Raw genomic sequence first — 17,747 nt, forward strand, 5'->3', positions numbered from 1 at the left:
GTAGAGTTTCCTAAAACTAGTTAGGTTTTTTGAATCATGGTTCGGCGAAACAGGTTGAATCATGGTTGGGCATAGAAAAATCTTCCAAGGCATACTGAATGAAGACAAAAAAGGTTGTGAAATAGCAAAATCAGATAACCCCTTAATCCAAAAATTTTTTAATGGCAAATCTTCCCTTTACGTATTAGTGTTAATAATCTTGATTAATGATTAAATATTTTGTTTCGTGATTAAAATAATTTTCAGAATTATAAGAGTTGTTTAGATGAAAAATTTGAGGAAAAAAATCAAAGTTTTGGTTTGGTTAAGAAGGAGAGAAAGAGAAGGAGAAAGTGAGAAAATTCTAATTCTTGATTCAATGGAGGATGAGGAGTGTCATATATCATCTAAAAAACCTAGGAAAATACACATCAACTACACCAATGATTCCCAAATGGCTGATTTCTTAGATTATGAGAATGATTTTACACCCACTCAAACTCAAGCTCAAACTCAAACACAAACTCAAGATGATGATTTTTATGAGCCAAATCCTGATGATGAAGACATTGATGAGGAACCCAATGTTTCTAATACACATGTACACTTATATCCTATACTTAATCTCACTTCTATAGCTCTCAATTATCAAAAGTTAGGTTTTTTTGAATCATGGTTCGGCGAAACAGGTTGAGGTTCGGCTCACATCTATGAGCCGAATCTACCAATTGATGAACGGTTCGGCTTATTGAATCCTTTTACTGCATGCGCCGAACCTATAATTTCCAGTTCCAACCCTTTTGCTAGACACTAGTTCGGCTTATATGAAAGTTTCATAGTAAGCCGAACAACATCCTGAATAGCCTGGAATAGAATCATTACTAATTCGGCTTACATATCCAAAATCATATGTGCCGAACATAATTTTCTAATTTATGGGTTGAAATATTGTTACTGGTTCGGTACATATGGAGAATATCGTATCAGCCGAAACCTCTTAAGTTCAAGGTTCGGCACATAATATGATTATCGTCTGAGCCGAACATGAATTTGTTAATTTAAAATATTGTTCGTGGTTCGGCACATATTGAGGATATCGTATAATCCGAAACCTGTAAATGTGTATAGTTCGGCACATAAGCTGATTATCGAATACGCCGAACCTGAAGGACAAATGATTCGGCGCGTAACTAACATTAGAGGATAAGCCGAACTCTATAAATTCGGCGCATAACTGTTAAGCTATTCATTAATACATGAAATTGAAGGTGTCCATAACCCAATCCCAGCACCATTAAAAACAAAGTTCAGGAACTAAAATCAAAGGTGTTTGCAACACCATAAAAGTGTACTTAAAACTTAAGAAAAAATGTACCATAAAAGTGTACCATAAAAGTGTACATAAAAGGGCATTTAACCACGACCCTTCTTCTTAGTTGCATGACCACCTCTTCTTCCACCTTGGTCTTCATCTTCCGACGCATCATTACCGGGTTGGACGGTAGCACCACCTTGGCTTGTACCTTCACCAACTTGTCGAGACCTCTTAGTGGTAGGCCTTTGTTCGGGTTCCTCGGGTCCTTATACTTTGTTGATGATTGCATCCCACTTGTTGATGAGGTATTTTTGTTCTTCCACGGTCATTGGTGTTTTGCAACCAAGTTTGGCCTTCATTTTTTTCAACATCTCCCTACCCGCGGCAACCTATTTTTTCATTTGTCAACAACTTATAACCATGAGGTTGAAGACATTTTTACCATAACTAATATATGAAAATAGTATAAAGTGAAGTCATTCTTACCATAATCTTGAAAGCCTTGACTACATCTTCGGAAGTAGACTTGTTGGTGATCTTGATTGGCCTCGCCTTCCACTTATCAGCTATCTTTTGCCTTTTTTTTATTGATAATGAAGGGATGAGAAATTTGGTTATACCAATCCATATAGCCCGGATCCTTTTTACATGGATCATCAAGTAAAGGTGTTAACTTGGACGCATCTAATGTTTGATTGTCTAAATTATTCCAAAACTCAACGGTGGGATCAAGATCATACTTTGGTTCCCAAGATGAAGTGGTGCTTTTAGTTCCCTTACCACTCTTTGGTAACAACCTGAATTTCTCGTCAAACAAAGGAACCTTTTGGACGCATCCTAATTGACGGAGTACTCGCCTAGGATCGTATATAACATAACCATCGGGATACCACAATGGCCCATGATACATACCTACCGGCATATCCTCATCTTCAACAACTTCATCTTACTTCTCATATGGTTGAAAAGTGACATCATCAACACCAAGACGGTCTAACGTCTCTCTCAAACTTGCCACCAACTTCTTTTTGTTCCTTTTCTTGGAGTCCTCGTACGCGTACCGTGCTGCAGTTGGCTCAGTATCAACATAATCGACATCTTTCTCAAATACTTTGGCCAAGTTCAAAATTGGGAAATGGTCATATATCCACACCTACATCCAAAGAACCACATTAAAAAATCAAAGGAATTGAATTGATAGAAACAAGTTTTACTTGGAAACATCAAAGTAAGACTAAAGTTTGCAAACTCAGAGAACTGTTCGACTTATATGGATCATGTATTATAAGCCGAACCAAGTAAGTAAAAACTTCGTCTTAAAATATTTTATGGTTATAAGCCGAACCATACTCTGAACTCCCAAAAGTTACCTGGAGCTAAGTGAATTTCCCTCCGATGTTTGTACTTGTCAACCTAGACGCGGTGGCAAGTTGGTCTAGCATGTAAGCGAGCGTAGCCGTTCCCCAAGCAAACTTGTTACAAGTTTCAAGATTCTTTACCAATTTGAGATGATTAGCATTTACCTTGTTTCCGGTAGTGTTGGGAAAGATGTCTCTATCAAGAGTATAAAGCAAGTAGGCAGTTCTGATTTGCTTCACTTTGACGGGATCCATTATCAACAAACCTTGTGTGACTCTTTCCTTTGTGTTCTCAAACTCCCTTTTCAAGTTAGTCAACTTGATCTTCTTATTCTTCTTATTTCTGCCACCTGGTATGCAAACGGTATCGACATCTTTAACTGATCGACAAATCTCCAACTCAGTTTTCATTGAACCCCAACCAAGGCATTCCAGGTACAAATTGTATAGCTCATCCCAACTCATGTCATAAAAACCAGCATCCACACTTACACCCCTTGCTTTAAGGCTTGTAAACTTACTAGCCTCATCAGGAGTGATTGCCATCTCTCCAAAAGGTAATTGAAATGTGTAAGTTTTTCTGGACAAAAGCAGTCGGTAAATGCAGAGGCCGACACACTATCATATTCCTTATGTCCATAATTGATGATAGGCCATAAAGCACTGCGTTGTACGTAAGAAATCACCTCAGGAACCTCTTCATCAAGACTCCATTCCGCTGCCCTCTGGTGTCTCAATACTCGGACTGCACGGTTGTAATCAGGAGTCTCATAAATTTTCTTCTCCCAAGAATCGGCATAACCAATCAACACATTTCCTCCATCTTCCGGAAGACCATGAGGCAAACCATCTGATCAAGGTGTAACTACGTCATCTTCATCAGGAATGTGTAAACCAGTGATCCGTCGATCATCATCGTTCTTCTCTTTCTCGGGTTATGCCACCTTCTTACCTTTCTTGTCTTTCTTGGGTTTTCCTTGGGGTTGTGTTTCTTGATGAACTTCTTGATTATCATCAACTTCTTCATCTTCAGCTATTCCTTCTTCTTGTCTTTCAATTCTTACTTGTTTAGCTTCTTCTTCTAAAATTCCTCCTCTACCTCCCGCTCCCAATTTTTTCTTACCTCTTCCTCTAGGATCGGGAGTTTTAGAAGTAGAAGGTGTTACCTCCATCTTCTTCCTCTTTGTAGCTGCATTGGTCCTGACACAAGTATGAAAGTTATAAGACTAATTCGAACAACAAAGAGATTTGGAAAGCCAAAAACTTGTAAGAAAATAAGATGGCTCGGCTTACCCGAAATAACACATATGAGCCGAATCATGTCTTGAAATTTTTATTAGCTTACACAGAGAGTGGATCGGCTCATACCACAAAACAATTATAAGTCAATCCTATATATTTGGCTCACAACCGATACCGTCGAATAAGCCGAGTCTATGATTATGAACTCAAACATGTATTCGGCGCAACATGATATCATATAAATAAGCCGATCCTACACACTAGTAAAATTTATGAAATTTTAACAATGATATTCGGCGCAACCCTAATACTATCGAATAAGACGAATCTAGACTTATGAATCGAAACCTTTATTCGGCGCAAAACTAATACAACCATACAAGCTGATCCTAAGCACATGAAAAAATTCTGAAATTCAAGCAACAATTATTCGGCACAAAACTAATACTACCATACAAGCCGATCCTACGCACATGCAAAATTTCTGAAATTCACAAAACATATTCGGCACAAAACTAACACCATCGAATAAGCCGATCCTAAATATAAGTCTCTGTGTCACTAAGTTCGGCTCAAAACGGATTTCAGATATACGCCGAGCCATTCATATGCACTTTCAGGGTTCAGTTTCAAGAACAGCTCGGCGCACATCTAAGATTTGTTTTGCGCCGAACCATACCCTGTAACCGCCGCAGAAACATGATTTTGACGAATTAAATCAATCAAACCAATCAAAAACATCAAATACGAGATGGGTTTGTAAAACTAACCTTCTTATTCTCATTTCCGGAGTTGGTTCTTCTTCAATCTCTTCTTCCGGTTGATTTTGTGGTTGATTTTGAGATTCTTCTTCACTCTCTAAATCTTCTTCTTCTTCAATGGGTTGTTCAATCGCTCGATTAGAACGAGATACTGGCTTACGACGAACCATTATATAGATGAGTTTAATCGTCGACTAAATTTTCACGAATCGACGATTAAATTTCGGCGATGATACGATGAAAAAAAAAGGAGAAGGTGGGTTCGGCTGTGGAGGATGAGGAGGAAAAAGAAGGGGTTGAAACTTATTTTAGGTTTATGATTATAGATTTTTGTATTAAGGTTAGAGATAGATTAGTAATTTATAGGATTTAAGGACATATAGGTAATTAAACCACTCATAGGGTACCCCTTATAAGGTCACCCAAGTTAGGACTAGTCCTTTGTATGCCTTCAAAGTTTTTGGTATGTCCAAAATGAGGGTTCAGAAATTAGGTCTCTCCTGGACCAATTTGAGAAACTAATTAACAAGCAGAGAAAGGAGAGTGAAAACCAGTTGCCGTTGTTCCAAGACTTGTTGCCATCACTGCTAGCCATGGCTAAATGCTAGTCTGCCAAAGGTTGAGGTGAACTGAAGCATAGAATGAGAACGAGAAGATGGTCCTGCTGTTATCGGTTGTGGGTGAAATGTGAGACAAAATCATCAGGAAGAAAAGGAGATCTGAGATTGTGGAGCAAATGGGTTTTGATGGCTGTATTTGAGAAATCAGGAGCTCGAGATGGATAAGATGGGTCATTGCCATTGAAGAAGTTCGGGTTGTATTTGAACTCAAGAGAGCCATGAAAGAAGGTTTCGTTTCATCCTCTCTTTTCTCTGTCCGTACAGCTAGGAGATGGTGTTATTGATGATGATGACTGAGTGTTGAAGTATATGTTAATGATTGAGACTAGTTTACAAGTCCTGGAAGAAATGGAGTTATGGGTTTGAGTGAACTTGAATTTACAGGAATTTGAGAACTAGAGAAAGGGGTTTCTTGGTGCATAATGATGACATCAATTTCTGCTCGTATGGTGTTCGTAAAAATGCTTGATTGACGACCAGTTTTCTGTCAAAGTTCAGTGCCAGCAAACTACAACGTGGTTATTCACAAGAGTCTGAACAGGTAAAATTACTCTGGTATGTGATGTTTGTTGGTCGAGTTCCTTTCTGGAATTCCAGTGGAATGGAGATGTGTTACCTACCATTGAGTTGAGGTGACCATATGGATTGTATATGAAGAAGATGGACAGGGTTTATGTCGAGTAAGAACAACAAGGCAAGTGAGCTCAAATGGGTTTTCAAACATGAAGCCTGGATTGAGCTGGAGAGGAAGAGAATGTGAGTTTGGGGACTGATGCTGGTGGTACTGTAGTCAAGCTGAAGGTTGCCGATGTTTTGCCGTTCATTGTGGCAATTTGTCAAGGGTTGAAAGAACTGTTCAAAGCCAGCAGCGAAACTGAGATAGCTGTGGTTCGATGGAAGCAGTCCATGGCAGGTCTGGAAGAGTGGCTGGCTTTTGGTGATCTTACAGGTCGAGTCTTGGCAGTAAAAGACACTGAAAGAGGTTAGCTGCTAGCCTTAGTCCGTTGGTTTGCTTTGAGCATATGGGCTCAGTTCAGGGGTACTTTGGCATTGGCTAGGATCAGACTTAGAAGGCCACATGATATGGAGACTTGGGCGCAAATTTATCTTAAATTTGGAAGGAGTTTGTTGCCGTGAAAACAGCCAGAGAACTGCTAACTTGGCCATCAGTTTTGTGTGATGTATGGCTGAGATTTGGAAGTGGCAGAGTTTGTAATGAACAAGGATTGCTGGAGCAGTTTTAGGTCACGACATTGGAGGAGAAGAAAGCTATATAAGAGAGGTGCAGAAACACAACAGACCTACCTTCTTCCTCACCAGTTTTGTGCCTGCAGCTGTTCGAGAGAATTCCTGAAAGAGAAGCTACACAAAAGCAACAGTTCCAGACCTGATTCCTGCAGCTGCTTAGTATCTCACAGTGGTTTGCTTTCGCAATTGTTTAAGCCTTGAAACCTTATTTATTTTCAATATATTTTTGTGCTTAAACCAAAACTATGAGTAGCTAATAATCTTATTGATTGGGGAGGATTTCAAAACTCCGAACATGTTTTATTGATCAATTTTATGCAAGTTATTCTTCCGATAAAGATCTTTTGTTGATTGTCTTTTACCGTTTATATGACCACGAGGTGTTTGCTAGGTATCTAAGTGCGCAATTAGGTAACTCGTTTGCAACTCTAATGCTAGTATAGAGAACTTTAATCCTTAATTGTTGGAGTAATCATTACAAAAGTAGCGGTGCACTATTTGTCGCAAAGGGATTTTGTATGCAATAGTGTGTAAAAGATAACCCTAGGTTAACGTGTCGAACTTACGAGCATGTGGCTAGGAGTAGCTTGATTCACAAATATTAATGCAATTTTTTGAATTACACCTAGAGAGCTTCTTATTTTGGGTGGTTCACTTAATTTCCGCTAGAGAACTTATCATATGCGGTGATTTTTGGAGTCTAAAGATTAGTCGAACTCATAACTTGTCTTAAAGTTGTTAACAATCAAAATTAATTGGAAGGAGAACTTGTATGATTAATGATATCTTGTTTGGTAATGGCGAATGAATCTCTATTCAATTTTATCTCATAATTTGAATTACAATTTTGCAATCTTAGAATTTGTGTCTTTCAACAACATCAATTTGGCTTATATAATAACTTAAAACTCACACCTCCCTGTGGATACGAACTCGACTTGCCTCACTACTCCTTTATAGAATTGTGTAGCATAAGAGAATTATTATTTATAGGTTGACAACCACATCAAAATTGGGGCCGCTGCCGGGGAGGCAGTGGTAGTATTAAGTTGTTATTTTTCTTCTTAGCTATTCTTTTTGATTTTAGTTTTACTTTTAGATTACTAATACAATTTTTGAGAATCCTATTTTCAGGTACTATACTTTTGGTGAATGTTTAAAGAGGGCAAGCCAAGTCCTATTGGTATACGTCTTCGATCCGGCACTCAACTAAAGGACTTTATTCGAGCGGTTAACACTCCGCTTCCTCGTTCTACTTCAAACGAGTTCGCAGATTCGGGCGTAGAGGAAGAACAAGTAGTTATGGCAACACTCAAGGATCTCGCATCACCACAATTGAACATTCAACCTTTGTGTATTCAATTGGACGAAGAAATTGAGTTGAAACCAACTTTGCTCAACTCATTGCCCAAGTTCCATGGTTTAGCGGGGGAAGATCCGAACCGTCATCTCCAAGAATTTCACATGGTACTTGTAAGCGTGAAGCCAAAGGAAGTTGGAACGGATGATGCTATGCTCAGAGCATTCCCATTTTCTCTTGTGGATATGGCCAAGGAGTGGTTTTACAGTCTCCCAGCAGGTAGTATTACTACATGGACCGGTATGAAGAAACTCTTTCTTGAGAAGTACTTTCCCGCATCCAGGGTAGCAAAAATCAGAAAAGAGATATGTGGTATTGTTCAAATGGCAGGTGAGAATTTTTATGAGTATTGGGAGCGTTACAAGAGGTTACGTCAAAGTTGTCCGCATCACCAAATCACGGAACAACTTATCATCCAATATTTCTATGAAGGACTCTTATTAAATGATATGACAATGATTGATGCTGCAAGCGGTGAAGCTTTAGTTGACAAGACACCCGCACAAGCAAGAGCTTTGATTGAGAATATGACATCTAATTCGCAGCAATTCTCCACCCGGTCAGAAACTCTCTTCAAGAAGGTTAATGAGGTTGGTGAAGCTTCCCATATGGAACAAAAGATGTCTAATATGGAGAGGATGATGCAACAAATTTCTGCAGTGATTGTTCCATCTCATGAAAGCAATATGGAGCACGCAAATGCTATGTACCAAAATCAGCAAGGCCGAGGTATGATCCGTACTCCAACACATACAATCCGGGTTGGGGAGATCATCCAATTTCAGCTACGCCAACAAGCAAGCTGCAGCAAATCCTACTTTCAATCAACAAGGAGGGTACCAATTCATGCAAAGACCACAACAGGAAACTCAAAGCACAAGTGTGGATGACAAATTTACTCTTATGATGCAAGGGATGCAAGAGATTTCGAAGTTAGTGCAAGGGTTCAACCAATTCCAGCAGAAATCCGAGATGGCTATGAGAGATGTGCAAAACCAAGTTAATCAATTGGCTAATGATATAAATCTACTCAAAGCACAAGGGTCTGGAAAACTTCCTTCGCAACCATTAAACCATAAAGAGAACGTCAATGCTATTGAGCTAAGAAGTGGGAAGCAAGTAAAGCAACCGACAACATCACCGGATGCTAATGGGCCTGTTTTAGAGCAACAAGAGGATGAAACAGCCCCTAACAAGGATGATTTGGTAACAAATTCTAACTCTAAACCTCTTGTTTCTACTAATGTCACTTCTCCTCCTTTTCCTAGGTTTGCAAAGTCCAAGAAGGAGGCTCTCTACAAAGAGATTATGAGATCTTCAAGAACATTCAAGTGAACATACCACTTCTTGAAGAGATAAGGCAAGTTCCTCGCTACACAAAGTTCTTGAAGGAATTGTGCACTAACAAGCACAAATTGGTCGGTAATGAAGTTATGTATGTGAGTGAGAATGCTTCCGCGTATTTCCAAAAGAAACTTCCACCAAAGTTAAAGGATCCCGGTAGTTTCACTATACCATGTACAATTGGTATAACCAGGTTTGATCGTGCTTTGCTAGGCTTAGGTGCAACTACTAATGTTATGCCTGCCTCAATATATGAATCATTAGACCTTGGTCCTCTTAAGGATACCGGTATTATCATTCAACTTGCTGATAGGTCCACTACTTACCCGAAAGGGGTTGTGGAAGATGTTTTGGTGCAGGTTAACGAGCAGATTTTTCCTGCAGATTTTTATGTTCTAGATATGAGGGACAAAGATTCACCCTCGTCTACATCGTTGCTGTTGGGTAGACCTTTCATGAGAACTGCTAGAACTAAAATTGATGTCTTTAAAGGCACCATAACTATGGAATTTGACGGTAAACCCATAAGTTTCAACATCTTTGAGGCTATGAGATATCCGAGTGACGTACATTCCTGTTTCTCAATGAATGTGATTGATTCTTTAGCTCAACAAACGTTTGAGTTAGACGGTGATGATGCGTTAGAGAAATCCATAATAAAAAGTTTGGATTTTGGAAAGCATGATGACATGAAAAATGACATAGAAATGTGTGATGAGCTTAAAGAAGTTATTTTCTCTCTTGCCACATTACAAGAACTCTCACCTAGAAATGATGTTTCTTATATTTCCTTACCTTGTACGAATGAGAAACTCTTGCCGTCCATTTTGCAGGCACCTATCCTTGAATTGAAACCTCTTCCAGATCACCTCAAGTATGTCTATTTAGGTGACAAGGAAGAGTTACCGGTGATTATTGCCAAAAACCTCACCAAGGTGCAAGAAGACAATCTTGTGTGCTAAGAGAATACAAGTATGCCATAGGGTGGACCATTGCCGATATAAAGGGAATCAGCCCTTCCATGTGCATGCACCGAATACTTCTCGAGGAGGGGGCAAAACCAACAAGAGAAGCTCAACGTCGTTTGAACCCTCCGATGATGGAAGTGGTCAAGAAAGAAATCCTGAAGTTGTTGGATGTAGGGGTTATCTATCCCATATCCGATAGCAAATGGGTAAGCCCGGTCCAAGTCGTTCCAAAGAAATCCGTTGTCACGGTGGTGAAAAACGAAGATAATGACTTGGTTCCAACTAGAATTCAGACCGGTTGGAGAGTGTGCATTGACTACCGGAAGCTCAATTCTACCACCCGAAAAGACCATTTTCCTTTCCATTTATTGATCAAATGCTTGAGAGATTGGCTGGACACTCTCACTATTGTTTTCTTGATGGTTTTTCAGGGTATAATCAGATTGTAATAGCTCCGGAAGAGCAGGAAAATACGACTTTTACTTGTCCATTTGGCACATTTGATTATAGACGCATGCCATTCGGTTTGTGTAATGCTCCTGGCACTTTCCAACGTTGTATGGTAAGTATATTTTCAGATTATGTTGCTAGCATCATCGAAGTATTTATGGATGACTTTAGTGTGTATGGTGATTCTTTTGACAAGTGCTTAGATAACCTTACACTTATACTTAAAAGATGCATAGAAACAAATCTTGTGCTTAATTGGGAAAAGTGTCATTTCATGGTGAATCACGGTATTATGCTAGGCCACATTGTATCCTCTAGGGGGTTAGAAGTGGACAAAGCTAAGACAGATGTGATTAAAAACTTACAATACCCCACAAATGTGAGGGAGGTTCATTCTTTTCTTGGCCATGCAGGTTTTTATAGGAGGTTCATCAAGGATTTCTCCAAGATTGCAATGCCATTGTGCCGGCTTTTGCAAAAAGATGTGACATTTGATTGTGACAAGGAGTGCAACAAGGCTTTTGACACTTTGAAAGAGTTGTTGACTACCACACCGATCATCAAACCACCGGATTGGAGCAAGCCCTTTGAGTTGATGTGTGATGCTAGTGGCTATGTCGTTGGAGCCGTGTTGGAACAGCGAGATGGTAAATTTCCGTATGTCATTTATTATTCTTTTAGAACTCTTAATGGCGCACAAATCAACTACTCAACCACTTAAAAGGAGCTCTTGGCCATAGTGTTTGAACTTGAAAAGTTGAGATCTTACTTGGTGGGTACGCAAGTGATTGTCTTCTCCGACCATGCTGCACTCCGATACTTGCTAACAAAGAAAGATGCTAAGCCGAGGCTCATTAGGTGGATACTACTTCTTCAAGAGTTCCATCTCCAAATTAAGGACAAGAAGGGAAGTGAGAATATTGTAGCGGATCACTTGAGTCGATTGATAGCATCCGAAGAAGCTATTCCTTTGCATGATAGTTTTCCGGATGAGCAAATATTTATGGTGGATAGCACAACTCCATGATACGCTGATATTGTGAACTACTTGGTGACGGGACAAGTACCTAGTACCATGTCAAATTTTCAGAAATTGAAACTCAAAAAAGTCTCCAAGAAATATACATGGGATGAACCATATTTGTGGAAACATTGTGCCGACCAAATAATGCGAAGGTGCGTCCTAGACTCCGAGTTTCAATCTATTCTTAATTTTTGTCACTCATGTACTTGTGGAGGTCATTTTGGGTCCAAGAGAACGACACTCAAGGTTCTTGAGAGTGGTTTCTATTGGCCCACTTTATTTAAGGATGCATACTTGTTTTGTAAGGCTTGTGATAGGTGTCAACGAACCGACAATTTAGGTGCTAGAAATCAAATGCCACTAACACCAATTCTTCCCGTAGAGATATTTGATATTTGGGGTATCGATTTTATGGGACCTTTTGTGAATTCAAATGGGAATCTTTATATTATTCTTGCTGTTGATTATGTTTCTAAATGGGTGGAGGCTAGAGCCACCAAGACTAATGATTCTCAAGTTGTTTGTGAGTTTGTGAAGGAACAAATATTCTCTAGGTTTGGCACACCTCGAGTGGTGATTAGTGACGGAGGTTCCCATTTTCAGAGATCCTTCCATGCTCTTCTCAAGAAGTACAACGTTACTCACAAAGTTGGCACACCTTATCATCCGCAAACAAGTGGACAAGCTGAAATTTCCAACCGGGAGATCAAGTCCATTCTAGAGAAAACGGGGAATACTACAAGGAAATAGTGGAGCTTTAGACTCAATGATGCTTTATGGGCGTACCAGACAGCGTACAAAACTCTCATTGGAATGTCTCCGTTTAGGATGATTTATGGAAAACCTTGTCATCTTCTCGTAGAACTTGAACACAAAGCTTTTTGGGCCATCAAGATGTGCAACATGGAGTTATATGCCGCGAGGAAACAAAGGAAGCTTCAACTCAATGAGTTAGAAGAAATCCGCAATGATGCATATGAAAGTTCGCGCATTTACAAGGAGAAAACTAAAGCTTTTCATGATAATATGATTTCTCGGAAAAGTTTTGTTATAGGGCAGAAAGTTCTCTTATTTCATTCTCGTCTTAAGTTGTTTCCCGGTAAACTTAGGTCTCGATGGGTTGGCCCATTTGTTGTTAGTAATGTGTTTTCTCATGGTGCAGTTGAGCTTTCTAGTCCCAAAACAGGGAAGATTTTCAAAGTGAATGGCCACCGAGTGAAACCATACTATGAGCAGTTCGTGACAGAGAATGAAGAAGTCATAGAATTGAGTGATCCACTCCCTCTGAAGGAGTAATTGGAGTTGAAAGTCGGGCTGCGGATGTTAAACTAAGCGCTGAATGGGAGGCAACCCATAGGTTTTGTATTTCTATCTTTTGCTTTTAAATTTTTTTTCTTCTTTTGCATATCATATTAGGATTTCCCACCTTGATTTTACTTGGACGAGTCAATTACATTGAGGACAATGTAAAGTTTAAGTGTGGGGGAGTGTTTGACTATTTTTTCATATAGAATTTTTCAAAATTTTGCATAAAAAACCTCCAACTTGTAGAGATTTTAGAGTCACTAGCATATTTCTAGGCATGTTTACATAGAGAATTCTGACCGACATAACTGAACTTGGAAGTGTTAGGGAACTAAGTTCGGATTTCTTATTTGTTAGAGTGTTAAATAATGGATTTAATCATCCGGTGATGCAAATGAGGTGCAAAGGGAATGCATTATTAGAGTTGCTGATCAATCATTAGTGGAGACTACCTATTTTCATATCAACTGAGGCACCATACCAATTCTTTTTTTGTAGATGACTAAAGATCTTTCTTTTGAGTGTGTGTCTATGTACGTTAATTCCGGGTAGAATGGTGAGCTATCCAACCTCCCACCGATAGAAGCACTACTCTTTGACCTCTTGAATGCTAATTTTGTCAATCATGAGGGTGACGTCTATAGATGAAAACCACTTTTTTGTAGTTTGATTTGCAGTTAGCACCATTCTCTCGACAAGAACAGATCCATAGAAACACACATCATCATCAACAAGGGAGCGACATCAAAATCTACAAGAAAGTTGAAGACGTTCAAGCTTTAGAAGCAACAATACAAGTAAGAGCAAATTTCATATCCAAGTAAAAGCAACATACAATGAGCATATTTTTACATATACATGTTGAAGACTTACATACAAGGAATGGAATTTTATATCAAAGTGGTAAACTAAGTACAAGAGCGAAGGAAATCAAAATATGAGAGTTATTGAAGTTTATGATACGAGACAATACAAGTTGTGGAGAATCAAATGGTAAAATACTTCTCCCACTGCCATATTTCAAAATTTTGTTTTATTTTCACCTTGTATTTTATATTTTCTCTTGTCTCGATAAAAAAAAAAAAGAATGAGACAAGAGAAAATTTTTATTATCGTTTTTAGTTTTTATTTATTCAATAAGCCGTGGGGAAGGAAGAAAAATCTATAAAGAAGTTTCAAGCGACAAAGAATTTGAGGAAAAAGTTACAAATTGTCAAGGATCGAAGTTCAAGAGTTTATCATCAACCGTTGAAGCCGAAGACGAAGACCAAGAAGATGAAGAAGAAGAGCCGAAGGAAGACGTTTCTATTGGATGTTGTGAGAGTGGTGTTATCATAATTGGCAATCGAATGTGAAGGTGGTGAGTACTCTCATCCTTGCATATGATTGATTTCCTTTCTTAGAGATCATCAGAAAAATGTCTTTACTTTCCACGATTCTGTGGAGTCTCCAGAAATAATTCGGAAGGTTTCCTTCCCACCATTCAACGTGTGTAGGATTCTCTCTTCATTTCTACCTGCACACATGTGAGACCCATAAAAAAGCTGTCTTTTGAGTGCAATTATCATAAAACCCTTATTGGTGAGGCAGAAGTCGATGCGAAATGCTTATTGATTGCTCTCAAACACGCATTCTCTCATTATGGTGTGGTTATTTCTCACTCAACATTAAGAATGAGAATATGTTCTTTGGTATTTCTAACTTCTTATTACTAGCATGCAGAAACTCTATGTCCTCATAGCTCTTTTGGATGCTTGGGACACTGGAAAGCTTTGAAGTTGGAGTAGGTTTTGTGGGTATATCTCTCGTAAGCCCTCACGGACTATAACTCGTCCACTAGGGACATCTAGAGGTTTAAAGGCTTGTTATTTATGCTAAGAGTAACCGTAGCCTCGACGAAACAGAGTTGTTGTATTTTAGTTTTGTTTTTTTTGCTCGAGGACTAGCAAAGACTAGGTGTGGGGGATTTTGATAGGTGTCTTAAACACCCTATTTTAATAACGAATCCTTACACTTTTATTAGCTATCTTTCGCGTAAATTTGTATATTATGTTTGGTTTTTGTATTTTTAGGTACAATGGCTTGGATTTACATAAAGAAACGAAAAGCCACACAATTGGTCATATTGGCTATGCACTGGAGTTATAAGAGAATTTTGTTCTCTTCATATTTCATGTCAGGGAGCTGAAGTCTGATCAATTCTCAACAAAGAGTGATGCTGGGCTAAGTGAATCAGTGGTGCTAAGACCGTTTGAAGTTTGTATGCTTCATACTGCTGGAGCCTGGAAGATTTTAACACCTAAGTGGTGGCACGTCCAGTACAGGCGCTAAAGGGAAATTAGGTCTCTCCTGGACCAATTTGAGAAACTAATTAACAAGCAGAGAAAGGAGAGTGAAAACCAGTTGCCGTTGTTCCAAGACTCGTTGCCGTCACTGCTAGCCACGACTAAATGCTAGTCTGCCAAAGGTTGAGGTGAACTGAAGCAGAGAATGAGAACGAGAAGATGGTCTTGCTGTTATCGGTTGTGGGTGAAATGTGAGACAAAATCATCAGGAAGAAAAGGAGATCTGAGATTGTGGAGTAAATGGGTTTTGATGGCTGTATTTGAGAAATCAGGAGCTCGAGATGGATAAGATGGGTCATTGCCATTGAAGAAGTTCGGGTTGTATTTGAACTCAAGAGAGCCATGAAAGAAGGTTTCGTTTCATCCTCTCTTTTCTCTGTCCGTACAGCTAGGAGATGGTGTTATTGATGATGATGACTGAGTGTTGAAGTATATGTTAATGATTGAGACTAGTTTACAAGTCCTGGAAGAAATGGAGTTATGGGTTTGAGTGAACTTGAATTTACAGGAATTTGAGAACTAGAGAAAGGGGTTTCTTGGTGCATAATGATGACATCAATTTCTGCTCGTATGGTGTTCGTAAAAATGCTTGATTGACGACCAGTTTTCTGTCAAAGTTCAGTGCCAGCAAACTACAACGTGGTTATTCACAAGAGTCTGAACAGGTAAAATTACTCTGGTATGTGATGTTTGTTGGTCGAGTTCCTTTCTGGAATTCCAGTGGAATGGAGATGTGTTACCTACCATTGAGTTGAGGTGACCATATGGATTGTATATGAAGAAGATGGACAGGGTTTATGTCGAGTAAGAACAACAAGGCAAGTGAGCTCAAATGGGTTTTCAAACATGAAGCCTGGATTGAGCTGGAGAGGAAGAGAATGTGAGTTTGGGGACTGATGCTGGTGGTACTGTAGTCAAGCTGAAGGTTGCCGATGTTTTGCCGTTCATTGTGGCAATTTGTCAAGGGTTGAAAGAACTGTTCAAAGCCAGCAGCGAAACTGAGATAGCTGTGGTTCGATGGAAGCAGTCCATGGCAGGTCTGGAAGAGTGGCTGGCTTTTGGTGATCTTACAGGTCGAGTCTTGGCAGTAAAAGACACTGAAAGAGGTTAGCTGCTAGCCTTAGTCCGTTGGTTTGCTTTGAGCATATGGGCTCAGTTCAGGGGTACTTTGGCATTGGCTAGGATCAGACTTAGAAGGCCACATGATATGGAGACTTGGGCGCAAATTTATCTTAAATTTGGAAGGAGTTTGTTGCCGTGAAAACAGCCAGAGAACTGCTAACTTGGCCATCAGTTTTGTGTGATGTATGGCTGAGATTTGGAAGTGGCAGAGTTTGTAATGAACAAGGATTGCTGGAGCAGTTTTAGGTCACGACATTGGAGGAGAAGAAAGCTATATAAGAGAGGTGCAGAAACACAACAGACCTACCTTCTTCCTCACCAGTTTTGTGCCTGCAGCTGTTCGAGAGAATTCCTGAAAGAGAAGCTACACAAAAGCAACAGTTCCAGACCTGATTCCTGCAGCTGCTTAGTATCTCACAGTGGTTTGCTTTCGCAATTGTTTAAGCCTTGAAACCTTATTTATTTTCAATATATTTTTGTGCTTAAACCAAAACTATGAGTAGCTAATAATCTTATTGATTGGGGAGGATTTCAAAACTCCGAACATGTTTTATTGATCAATTTTATGCAAGTTATTCTTCCGATAAAGATCTTTTGTTGATTGTCTTTTACCGTTAATATGACCACGAGGTGTTTGCTAGGTATCTAAGTGCGCAATTAGGTAACTCGTTTGCAACTCTAATGCTAGTATAGAGAACTTTAATCCTTAATTGTTGGAGTAATCATTACAAAAGTAGCGGTGCACTATTTGTCGCAAAGGGATTTTGTATGCAATAGTGTGTAAAAGATAACCCTAGGTTAACGTGTCGAACTTACGAGCATGTGGCTAGGAGTAGCTTGATTCACAAATATTAATGCAATTTTTTGAATTACACCTAAAGAGCTTCTTATTTTGGGTGGTTCATTTAATTAGAATCCGCCAGAGAACTTATTCTATGCGGTGATTTTTGGGGTCTAAAGATTAGTTGAACTTATAACTTGTCTTAAAGTTGTTAACAATCGAAATTAATTGGAAGTAGAACTTGTATGATTAATGATATCTTGTTTGGTAGTGACGAATGAATCTCTAGTCAATTTTATCTCATAATTTGAATTACAATCTTTTCAATCTTAGAATTTGTGTCTTTCAACAACATCAATTTGGCTTATATAATAACTTAAAACTCACATCTCCCTGTGGATACGAACTCGACTTGCCTCACTACTCCTTTATAGAATTGTGTAGCATAAGAGAATTATTATTGATAGGTTGACAACCACATCACAAGTACAAGAGATAAGTAAGTTTGGGAAGGATTTTGCAGAA

At 39.1% G+C, this 17,747-nt stretch overlaps 1 protein-coding gene and 1 non-coding gene across 2 annotated transcripts; one reads left to right on the forward strand and one right to left on the reverse strand.

Moving 5' to 3' along the window:
* Nucleotides 1-8,173: 8,173 nt before the first annotated feature.
* Nucleotides 8,174-8,280, reverse strand: LOC113333837. Its single transcript, XR_003352392.1, has one exon. It is a non-coding gene; the product is annotated as a small nucleolar RNA R71 (small nucleolar RNA).
* Nucleotides 8,281-8,855: 575 nt separating this feature from the next.
* Nucleotides 8,856-10,189, forward strand: LOC113333806. The gene is made up of 2 exons (XM_026580210.1): nt 8,856-9,089; nt 9,152-10,189. Exons 1-2 carry the CDS (start codon nt 8,856-8,858, stop codon nt 10,187-10,189), a joined length of 1,272 nt encoding a protein of 423 aa, XP_026435995.1.
* Nucleotides 10,190-17,747: the final 7,558 nt, after the last annotated feature.

This window comes from Papaver somniferum, unplaced genomic scaffold (genome assembly GCF_003573695.1).
Source record: "Papaver somniferum cultivar HN1 unplaced genomic scaffold, ASM357369v1 unplaced-scaffold_133, whole genome shotgun sequence".
In the NCBI taxonomy this organism is placed as follows: Eukaryota; Viridiplantae; Streptophyta; class Magnoliopsida; order Ranunculales; family Papaveraceae; genus Papaver; species Papaver somniferum.

Coding starts and splice junctions, on each gene's coding strand:
- LOC113333806 (XM_026580210.1), top strand. CDS start 8,856: ATGGCTATGAGAGATGTGCAAAACCAAGTTAATCAATTGGCTAATGAT. Junction 9,090..9,151: donor CCCCTAACAAGGATGATTTG/GTAACAAATTCT, acceptor TCCTTTTCCTAG/GTTTGCAAAGTCCAAGAAGG.